Source organism: Anguilla rostrata, chromosome 13 (genome assembly GCF_018555375.3).
Source record: "Anguilla rostrata isolate EN2019 chromosome 13, ASM1855537v3, whole genome shotgun sequence".
NCBI classification, from domain to species: Eukaryota; Metazoa; Chordata; class Actinopteri; order Anguilliformes; family Anguillidae; genus Anguilla; species Anguilla rostrata.
Genome location: NC_057945.1, coordinates 35,889,574 through 35,900,906, shown reverse-complemented (window position 1 = coordinate 35,900,906; position 11,333 = coordinate 35,889,574). Strand labels below are relative to the sequence as shown.

Below are 11,333 nucleotides of genomic sequence, written 5' to 3'. Positions count from 1 at the left end.
AAGGCTTCAGATGGGACTGTCCTTACTTCTCCAGGTTGGAAAGCGGTCAAACTGAAAGGTATTTCCTACGAATTTCACTCGCTGTGGGGAAAAGTTAAAGTCCTGAGAGGTTGATGCTCTTGATGGTCGAATGGCAGAGTGACTGATCTTGAAGCCCTTTTGGCGGTGATTGATCTTTTGGCCTTTTGGGGGTGGGGGTGGGGGGTGGTGGGGGGGGGGACGTAACTTTTCGCATGTCGGGCCCCAAATGGCAGTCCCTTCCTCGGCCACCATGCCTCCTCCTCCCACACAATCTCGTCCTTCACCCTTTCTTCCTCCTTCACACTTTTCCCATCCTTTGTCCTTTTCCCTCCTCCACCCTTTCCCCCCTCCTTCACCCTTTCCCCCCTCATCACCATTTTCCCCTCCATCACCATTTTCCCCTCCTCCACCCTTTATCCCCCTCCTTTTCGTGTGACAGAGTGTGCTACACACGCGAGTCCACGGCATACTTCTTGCCGGCTGCCGTCCTGCCGTACTGGTATATGGATCTGTTGTACTGCGACGATCGGGCATCTGTGAAAAGTAAGGAACACAGGCCAGAAAACAACTGTTTATATTTATTTCCTGAAAATTTTCTCATGAACCAGAAACAGAAACCGCCAAATTTATCAGCAATTAACAATAAGAAATACCTTTGTAAGTACCACTCTTTAAGATATTCATTAGGACTTTCTTTAGGTAGACTTTAAAGAAGACTCAATATCTCAATAAGCTAATATTTTGAGTTGCCACAGAATGACAGAATGCAAATATGTAGCTTATATCTGCAGGGAGTTGTGCTTGATAGAAAATGGTCACCACAAAGTCACATGGTACAGCAACTGCTTCCTTATTCGCTGGGCACTCCCCAGCATTCCTTGCAAGTTATAGATCGTTTTTTTTTTTTTTTTTTGCACGGTCAGCACAAACTGTCACGCTCACCTCTGAAAATATACAGGCAGCAGGTTAGCACGATTGAGGTAAGAAAGCACCCCGTGGACCCGGCCATGCCCAGCCAGCAAGACCAGCCGAACTCGTAGTGCATCCCCAGGTAGACGTTCTTCAGCACGAGGGTGGCTCTCTCCACGTACACGTCCACTGCGTACCACACAGATCCGATCATGCCCGGAATCCCTGCGTAACATAGCAACACAAGGGAATGGCTTACAGCTGCGTGGTCTTTCCATTCACTGTGCTTAACCCTTTAAGGTATGACATCACAAATATACGATTAGAATGTTCTTAAGAAATGTACTGATAATTGAAAGCAACGTTCCAAACATTCCAAAAAACCCACTCTTCAAAAGATTAACTGGCACTTTTCTCCAGAAGGACTTACACAGAATACGTAGTTTCCATTTACACAGTTGGATATTCAGCTTAAGTACTTTGCATAAGAGTACAACAACAGCCCTCTGTGGGAATCAAACCTGCAACCTCTAGTTTCCAAGCCCATTTCCCCTAACCATTATACTACCCTGCTATATTATATGCTAGATGTTAAGTGTTGTTCAAAAATCATTGCAAATCAGAGATCTGTGATGTTCCACATTAGAAGATGAAAGTGATTATATTTTGACACGAATTTTTTGGTAATTAAATAACATTTACGAACACATTATGTGTTAACATTATGAATGCATTTGTTCATAGACTACCACACTGATATACAGTACATATTATCACCTTCATAATCTTACCACAAAAGTACATATTATTCATAAATATTCATTTGACAAATATAAAGATAAATTGGCCATTATTTTCACGCCCAGCCAGTTATTACACGTGGAATCTCATGTCATTAATAAATGTGCCATGACAACATGCAATTTTTCAATTTGTCAGGTGTGGTACTGAAAGATACTATGTGCCATTATTTACTCCAAGAAATGTTATAATTTTACGAGCAACCTATGTTCCAAAATCAAATTAAAGCCCCTTTTGAAGTCTTGCTGACTGTCAGCCCCCTCGATGATAGATGCTGTAACTATTGGCGTGCTATCAAATTATTGGGTCAGTTATTCCCCAAATTCACGGGAGCAGGCTCACCTCCTATCCCGAATATAAATCCCGCGAAGTAGCATATCCGGATCTTGACGTGCGGCTCCTCCCTGAGGAGTTTGACGACGTCCAGGCCCAGCACCAGGATGATGAGGGCGAAGCTGGCCAGGATGTCTGCAGTGATCATCAGGGCTCGGGTCAGCACGATCTTCACTGCGAGCAGAACACCGGAGGGTTACCCCTGATTTATAATTCAACAAAAATGATGTGTTTTCATGTTCTCAACGGAAAAAAGTGTCGCGCACCTCTAGAATTTTGTTGTGTCGCAGAACTTCATACTTTGTTGCGCAGTGCTGATTGGACAGCCAGATAGAACACTGAAATTTATTGTCATGGATGTCGCGTGTTTTCACCGAGCGCTACCATATTTTCAGAAATGTAACGTTAAAAACTGCCAGGAGTTCGGCGTATTGTTACCATAGAGACAATAGAACATCAGAGACAAGCCCTACCGCAGTGTATTGTGGGATTTTGGGCTTCCGGATAGTGTACAGAGCTTGTACACTACATTTTGCAGTGCATTGTGGGGCGGATATAGTTCACTATATAGTGTGCTACAATTTTGTTTCTCAGATGGGACACACTACAAAATGGCTGACACCAAAAGTAGTGCACAACATAGGGAATAGGGAGTGATTTGGGACACAGCCCTTTACAGAAGTATGAATGCAAAACTTTGTGCGACACTTTCATTTTTGTCGCACAACACTCGACAAAATGGTCGTGCGACGAGGTATAAATCAGGCTTTACTGTAGCGCCACCTGATCTGCTTCCCATCGCCTTTACAGCCGAGCCGGCCGCCGGCACGAACGCTCGCCGCACACACTCATTTTATTTTATTTCGTTTTGTTTTATTTACAAGTTTATTTATTTATTTATTTATTTTTTACCGGGAGAAAGCACATTAATCAACATTACTGTAAATGTGCCGCTATTAGAACCACTGGCTGGTTTTCAACCGCAGTCCCCCGTGCAAGACGGAAAAAGCCATTAAAAACAGGTTAAAAAGAGAGGGCGAAAGTTTAGGGGCCGCAACCACGACGGCTACGAGCAAGTAAGCGAGTTTTGTACGTTCGGCTGTTAAGTGGTGGGTTTTGATTTATGTTGGAGCACTTTGGGCCGACAGCAGCATCCTTGTTTTGGGACACCAGAACTCCAGCACCAGCTCTGCTCCACCGTGTGTCTCTGCTCCATTGGTCTATGAGTGGAGCTGTGCACCACGCATATGCACCTGTCCTCCAGGTGCGTCATATTTACATTTGAGAACTTAATTTTCATGATACATTGTTGCAGTTCTGGGTGTAATGTTAGAGCCTTACTCCGAGGTCAACTTCTTTACACTTACAAGAGAATTCAGGATTTTTAAAAATGTGTATCAGACACTACAGCCGCTGCATGGATTTTAGGGTTGCGCATGCTGCTGCATGTGATGCAATTAAATGCGCATGGATTAGAAACCCTAATGAGATTGAACTGAGACACGTCTACAAATCCGCTACTCCCCCTCTACAGATACACACACACACACTGTTCAGCTCAAGTTGAACCTAAAGACACGCAGGCCTGGTGTACACATACTCACCCAGACACACACACGCATGCACACACCCCCCCCCCCCCGCCACACACACACACGCACCCCGCCCCCCCATACACACACACATGCCCCCCCTATACACACACACGCACACATATTCAGCTCAAGCTGAACCTAAAGACACACAGGCCTGGGCTGTGAGTACCTCACAACGGCACCCCCGCCCCCCCCCCCCCCCCACTGCTCTGATCTGAGGAATTCAATTAATGAGGCTGAATTAGTGCCAGACCGCTGGGGCAGAAAGAGAGCTTCACCTTCCGCAATTACCCAGCACCGGGAGGGCGGGCGCTGGGGTGGACCTCTTCATTTTCGGGGGGAGGCGGGCAAAGTCACTCACTCCTGAGTGAGGAGGTCAGGGACCAAAGCCACAGCGAAGAAAAGACACTGCTGATTATCGCTCTTCTAATTGAGCGAGGGAACGATGTGTTTTCATATTTTTTTGTGTACACTGATGGACATCAGCGGACTCCTCTTTGGCAAAGTTGAGGAATCTTTGGAATGGTGCTCGTTAACTGCATCCAAACCGGAGCTGGCTGACATTTAAGTGCACTGTTTTTGATTATACTTTTTGTTTTTTTTTCTTCAAAATGTCTGTTCTGTTTTTGAGAGTCAATCCAAGAGCATTTCTGTACTTTACAATTAATTCAATCGGGGAGGAGTAATTGATAATGATTTGCTTCAGCAAACTTCATAACTTTATGGAACTATGCAGATAACGTAAGCATTTTGGTGATTGTAAGTGGGAAAATGCTTATACAGACATTTCAATTGGAGACCTTCTGTCTGCAGAATTTTTATTTTGAATTAGTGTTAAGGTAGTTGTATGTTACATGACCCTATCCAGGTCACATTGCCATTTATAGATAATAGTGAGCAATCTCCTTGAGCCAAGATGGCTGCCAACCTCAGAGCTTATCCTGAGCTCATTCAGGGGACATGGACCAGTACGCAACCAAGACGGGACCAATGCAGGACGGTCTATCCTGATCTTTTTTTCCCCCACAATCCATCTGTTAATGCGGAGCACCAAGCAGAAGACACAGTGGGTACGTTTCCAGTGTAGAGAATGTATTCTTCTGCCTGGAAGAAAAAAAACCCCCTCTGAGGACTGAGGGTATATTTTTCATGCTTTCATAGGCCCAAGGAATTCAAAACAAGGCTAACGGAGCCCTGGGCTGTATCTGGTCATGCGTTCATTGCTGAATCCTTTGGTGAGTACACAGCCTGTTGCACAGCGGTTCCCAGCCAGGCGCACTCACATCCGAAACGTGGCTCAGCTGAGGGCTATGTACCGGGGATCAAGGTACATGGGTACATGACGGGACCACAGACTGTAACCATGGACACAGCGGGGGGGGGGGGGCTGAACACATCCTCCCTAACTTTGGGAGAGCATCGAATGCCCCCCCCCCTCCCCTCAAAATATCATCACGTTGCATTGGGAGGCACAGTTAGTGCCTCCCATTTTGACATTTCCTCAGTTGAAATTAGATCTACGTCCTTTGACTGTAACAAAAGTGATATGCAAAATACCATTACATTACAGGCATTTAGCAGACGCTCTTATCCAGAGTGACTTTTGAAATTGTATTTATTCATTTACATAGTATTTACATTGCATCCATTTATACAGCTGGATATATATCGAAGCAATGCAGGTTAGGTACCTTGCTCAAGGCTACGACGACTGTGTGTCTTACCTGGGAATCGAACCTGTGACCTTTAGGTTACAAAACTAGCTCCTTACCCATTATACTACCCTGCTACCCCCATATAAGAAAGTCTAGGCTTGGGTTGAAGCCTTGGGCAGATATCAGGTGCACAGACACACAGGTGAGGCTGAAAGACTCAGCGTGGGGACAGACACCTGCCGCAGGTGGACAGAGAGAGAGAGGGGAGGACTTACGCGGGTGCTCCGCCAGGATGGTCTCGTACTGGTACTGGTCGCAGGTGCGAACGCCGTCCTGGGTGTTGGTGACGCACTCCCACCACAGGCCTCTGCACTTCTGACTGACCTGCAGAGACACACGCGTCAGCACAGTCCGCTTATGGGAGGAGCCCATAGAGCACAGTCCGCTTATGGGAGGAGCCTATAGAGCACAGTCCGCTTATGGGAGGAGCCTATAGAGCACAGTCCGCTTATGGGAGGAGCCCAAAGAGCACAGTCCGCTTATGGGAGGAGCCCAAAGAGCACAGTCCGCTTATGGGAGGAGCCCAAAGAGCACAGTCCGCTTATGGGAGGAGCCCAAAGAGCACAGTCCGCTTATGGGAGGAGCCCAAAGAGCACAGTCCGCTTATGGGAGGAGCCCAAAGAGCACAGTCCGCTTATGGGAGGAGCCCATAGAGCACAGTCCGCTTATGGGAGGAGCCTATAGAGCACAGTCCGCTTATGGGAGGAGCCCATAGAGCACAGTCCGCTTATGGGAGGAGCCCATAGAGCACAGTCCGCTTATGGGAGGAGCCCATAGAGCACAGTCCGCTTATGGGAGGAGCCTATAGAGCACAGTCCGCTTATGGGAGGAGCCCAAAGAGCACAGTCCGCTTATGGGAGGAGCCCAAAGAGCACAGTCCGCTTATGGGAGGAGCCCAAAGAGCACAGTCCGCTTATGGGAGGAGCCTATAGAGCACAGTCCGCTTATGGGAGGAGCCCATAGAGCACAGTCCGCTTATGGGAGGAGCCCACAGAGCACAGTCTGCTTATGGGAGGAGCCCACAGAGCACAGTCCGCTTATGGGAGGAGCCTATAGAGCACAGTCTGCTTATGGGAGGAGCCCACAGAGCACAGTCCGCTTATGGGAGGAGCCTATAGAGCACAGTCCGCTTATGGGAGGAGCCTATAGAGCACAGTCCGCTTATGGGAGGAGCCCATAGAGCACAGTCCGCTTATGGGAGGAGCCCACAGAGCACAGTCCGCTTATGGGAGGAGCCCACAGAGCACAGTCCGCTTATGGGAGGAGCCCACAGAGCACAGTCTGCTTATGGGAGGAGCCTATAGAGCACAGTCCGCTTATGGGAGGAGCCCATAGAGCACAGTCCGCTTATGGGAGGAGCCCATAGAGCACAGTCCGCTTATGGGAGGAGCCCACAGAGCACAGTCCGCTTATGGGAGGAGCCCACAGAGCACAGTCTGCTTATGGGAGGAGCCCACAGAGCACAGTCTGCTTATGGGAGGAGCCCATAGAGCACAGTCCGCTTATGGGAGGAGCCCACAGAGCACAGTCCGCTTATGGGAGGAGCCTATAGAGCACAGTCCGCTTATGGGAGGAGCCCACAGAGCACAGTCCGCTTATGGGAGGAGCCAGCAGGAAGACAAAGCGACAGAGCCAAAGTTCGGGATGAAACACGGACGGACACCCTGGGTGGGATCGAGGGGGTTTAGTGTGCCCTCTGAAGATGGGTACAGAGATGCTCTGTTGCTAAGACAGTGCTCTATTCAACGGGACATCTGTCCGGCTAAAATGGGGTTCGGACGGAACATCACACAGTTGTCATTGACAAAGGCCTGTATTGTGCTTTTTGTGTTCTTTTGAAAGTGCGGTATCCCTTCTGTCACAAATCTCAATATGAGATGAGGTAGTTGAATTTCTATATACCTTTAGTCGGATATAGTTGAAGCTTAACCAAAAAAAAATGCACTATACGCTATCAAAAATGGCTGTATACCATTTATTCAGTTTGATAATGACATAAAGTATGACATTAGCTGCAAAGTACAGTATATGGGTAAATTCACTTTTGTGGTTGAAATATAAGTAGATAGACTGCGTTAAAAAGGAATTTGCTGATATTATAATATGTGGGCTCTCTGAAAATAGGGATTAACAGTAGAACCCTACGCCAGAACCGAGAGTGTGGCTGACGCGAAGCACTGACCTCCAAGTCATCGTCAGCATTGACCATCCAGCAGTCTGTCCAGGTGGCCACGATGAGGAAGAGTGTGGACACCAGTGCCAGACAGGTCGCCATTAACTGGAGGACCACAATCATTCTAAATTCTGGAGGACTCCAAAAAAACAAAAACAAAAAAAAAAAAACTCCATTACTAAACACTGAAACACAAAGTAATTGTCACCCCTTCTCTCATTCCAAAATCTTCTTGGTTCTGTAATTCTGAGTGAAATAATAGCTTTAACCCGCACATAGGCACACGCACAGATGCACATAGGCACACACACACTCTCACACACACGCATGCACACTCTCACACACACCAACAAAGTCCTACTGATGTTAAATCAGAATGAGGGGGAGAAATGTGAATGAGCAAAATGATTAACTTAATTCTAAAGCAAAATTCCTTCAGAATGTAAAAGTCTGCATTCCATACAGGATATGAGAACACGTGGCAGATGTACACAAGCCGCAGCTCATGTGCCACGTCCATATTTTGCATTGATTGTCAAATTGAATACATATAAATCATGATTGCTCTCTAGCATAACTTAAATATTGTAAACAGTTTCCTCTCTGCTGGTGTAATGCCTTTATTTTTGCCTGCTGATTTGCATGTCTCTGCAATGCAACGCTACTGTAGTCACCTCAAAGGTCATTCCATGCATCCCATGACCCCAAAATATATGGGGTCATCCTGATATAAACATGTCACATGGAAATATCACATGTGCTATATTTATTCCGAACTGTTTTTAAAGAAAACTTGATATTGACAGTTGGCTACAAATAAAATAAATTCACAAATTGAACAGAATCTCATCCCCAATGATCCCGGAGAAACTGCCTAATACTGAAAGCTAGTCCACAGAAATATCGACATCGACAACTGATGCTGAAAGTTAAAAGCAAAATACTACTTTGCTTCCTGCGGAAAACATGAAGTTTTGGTAGATTTGTTTAATCACAAAAGATTACCACCTAAAAATTGTTGTGGTATGCATTCCTTGAAAGGACAATTTTCCAAAAATCCTGAACCAACTGAAATAAAATTCCTATATAGCTAAATCAAAACAAACCACATCTCGTGATAAGTCTCCGTACTTACAATTGGCTGTTCGTGCCTGACAGCACCCGAAGAGATGGATACTTCCCAATAATCCCCACTATACACGCAGTTTTTTTCACAATCACTCAAAAGTATGTACGAAATAAGATCTGATTTACCTCCACTTTGAGCCGACAGGACTCATGTGTTGGGCTCTACATTGATGTTTGCCGGTCGAAAAAAATGAACGATTCTCACCTCCGTGTGACGAAAGAGCAGTGAAACTGTTTTTTTTTTTTTTTTTTTTTGAGGTGGAGAAAAAGAATGGTAGGGTCCAACAGGATTGAACTGGATTGATTCAGGAGGGCTTGCGTGGATTTGGGGGAAGGGGAAGGGGAAGAGGGGGTGGGGGGGTTGTTCTGAATAATGCAAGACACAAATTAAGCCCTCTTTCCTGACATCAAAACTAAGTACCTTTTTGGTTTTTCCATGGTAATTTAGGACTTCGCAATGAGCACGGGGTGTGCTTTGAATGTCTACATGGGGCCTCCTCTCAACCGCGATAATGGTACTAATAGGTGCAAACGCACGATTGCTATAAGGTGAGCCAGCAGCGCTCCAGGGGTTGTGTCCACGCTTGCTCGACCGATGATTGCTGATGGTTCTCCTTTACTGGACATTTCCAAGCGCTGTGAAAATAAGTCTCTGCTAGCTGTTCGCGTCCTGCCCTCATGGCTGTAGCACTGAAGAGTCCAAACTAATTCTTCGGAGGTTTCGATACTGACTTTTTTCACCAGTAGACAGTAGTTGTTTTATCCCAGTTTGTCATAGGCTTGGATAGCCGTTAAAAAAAATAATAATAATAAATTACTGTGAATACTGATTCTAGATACCTGAACTATTTGCTGGTCTCATGTTTCAACAGAGCTGATTAATAACTGTGACTTGTACGGCAGTGCCAGATCAGTAATTTCAGACTACAAATATGTGAAATGTTTTAAAGAACATTTTCAGTTGTGCCTTAGGTATAAAATATTGCCATGAGCGGGGTGTGAATAAACTTTAGTTTCACAAACAGAAAGAAACAGAAAATGGATTATAAGTCACTAGTGTTATTTTGGAACTTGTAAATCTTTGTATTTTCGCATGAGTGAAAGTTTAATCATTTGGCCCACCAGACTGAAAACACCTTGCTCTGTTTGGCAAATGTGAACTTCTGTTATAACAAGACTGAAGTATGTAGGTAACTCCTCCGTTTGCCTGTCAGAATAAATTTATCTCATGACCAGGTTGACCGTGATCAGATTTCCTTCCACAACTATTTCTCCTCATCCTCACTCAGAGCAGGAAATTATTCACTTTACACCGGAACCTGTGGCCAAAAACACTTTTCAAACCGACTGACCTAAGCCTAGTCCATAACTCTACATTGAGCAGAGCAGGCTCCTAGACTTCTACATCATAATTCTGCATTGAGCAGGGTCCTAGACTTCTACATTATAATTCTACATTGAGCAGGGTCATAGACTTCTACATCATAATTTTACATTGAACAGGCCATTTGTGTTTTTTTGTATTTTCCCCTACCTTTCTAGTGGTATCAGATCTGGGGTGTATGTGTTGCATATTGGTTGGGGTCCTGGACCTATAACTTCAAGGGTGCAAGTTTGACCTCCACTTGGGGCATTGCTGTTGTACCCATAAGCAAAGCACTTAACCCAAATTGCTGAAGCTAAATATCCAGCTCTGTAAATAGATGGTATTTAAAGAATGTAAGCTTTGTACGTTGCTCTGGATAAGAACGTCTTCTAAATGCTTAAAATGTGAGTATAACCTTATGGTGCTTGGAATCATGACAGTAAGTCTACCCTACTTGATCCTTACATTAATATAATGACAATGTTAAGAGGTCAGTGAAGAAATGTAAAAATGTACAGTAAAAAAATGGCATAGTGTCCTATTTATGTATTTTAACTCAGACGGTTCAATATTATAAAATTAAACAGCAATATAAGTGAAAACCATATGACCACACAGATTTTTTTCTCAATGCTTTAATGGCAGATTAAAAAACACATTTTACAAAATACAATGGCAATTTATACCAAGATAGATATAAAGACAAAGGCATAAAGACAAAAACAGTAAACTAATTCTTCATTTTTCATTTAACATTTTTATTGGCTTGCTAGCTACATACCCCTTGGATACATAAACATGTATGTTTGAGTGTGCATTTCTGTGTAACATATACTTGTGTATATATGTATGTGTGTGCATGTGTATATAAATGTGTGTGTGCGTGTTTTTTATGCGTACGTGTCTGTGTTTGTGTGTGACCCTTTGTGTGTGATGTCATACAGTAACCGCGATTAAGGAACAGCACTTAAGACAGGAAAGAGGCTATTTACCGCTAATGTTAGTTGTTTTTCAAATTTTGGTGAAAATTTTCATTTTAGTGTGTTAAAAAGCAACAATGCATTATCATTTCATAGCATAAGAATGGACTGTTTGTGGGGCCAAGAATAAAAAAAAATGCTTACATGGACTCACAAGCGTGCAAGTAAAACTTAAGCATAGTGGTCACATTAGGTACATGTGTACTGCATGGTTTAATCCGTGATTCAAGACTTTGCGGATTTTGCAGATGGTCGGCCTACTGTGTTTTTTAGGTGTGTATCAAGTGTTCATAAAGTGCTTTTGAAAGGCTA

General features: G+C 44.5%; 1 protein-coding gene across 4 annotated transcripts; it reads right to left on the bottom strand.

Annotated features, from left to right (window-relative positions):
* Positions 1-238: 238 nt before the first annotated feature.
* Positions 239-8,956, bottom strand: LOC135238256 (claudin-16-like). 4 transcript variants are annotated; one of them, XM_064306025.1, is made up of 7 exons: positions 8,802-8,937; positions 7,557-7,678; positions 5,590-5,698; positions 2,074-2,238; positions 964-1,155; positions 414-555; positions 239-324 (listed from the first exon to the last, which is right to left on the bottom strand). In XM_064306025.1, exons 2-6 carry the CDS (start codon positions 7,668-7,670, stop codon positions 467-469), a joined length of 669 nt encoding a protein of 222 aa, XP_064162095.1. In that variant the 5' UTR covers positions 7,671-7,678; positions 8,802-8,937; the 3' UTR covers positions 239-324; positions 414-466. The 4 variants fall into 4 exon arrangements, with proteins under 4 accessions (XP_064162095.1, XP_064162094.1, XP_064162096.1 ...); XM_064306024.1 differs by having other exon boundaries at positions 7,557-7,686; positions 8,683-8,823; XM_064306026.1 differs by having other exon boundaries at positions 8,683-8,818.
* Between the last annotated feature and the right edge of the window lie 2,377 nt (positions 8,957-11,333).

Coding starts and splice junctions, on each gene's coding strand:
- LOC135238256 (XM_064306023.1), bottom strand. CDS start 8,827: ATGAGTCCTGTCGGCTCAAAGTGGAG. Junction 5,699..7,556: donor ATGCTGACGATGACTTGGAG/GTCAGTGCTTCG, acceptor GTGTCTCTGCAG/GTCAGTCAGAAGTGCAGAGG. Junction 2,239..5,589: donor CATCCTGGCGGAGCACCCGC/GTAAGTCCTCCC, acceptor TTCTGCTCGCAG/TGAAGATCGTGCTGACCCGA.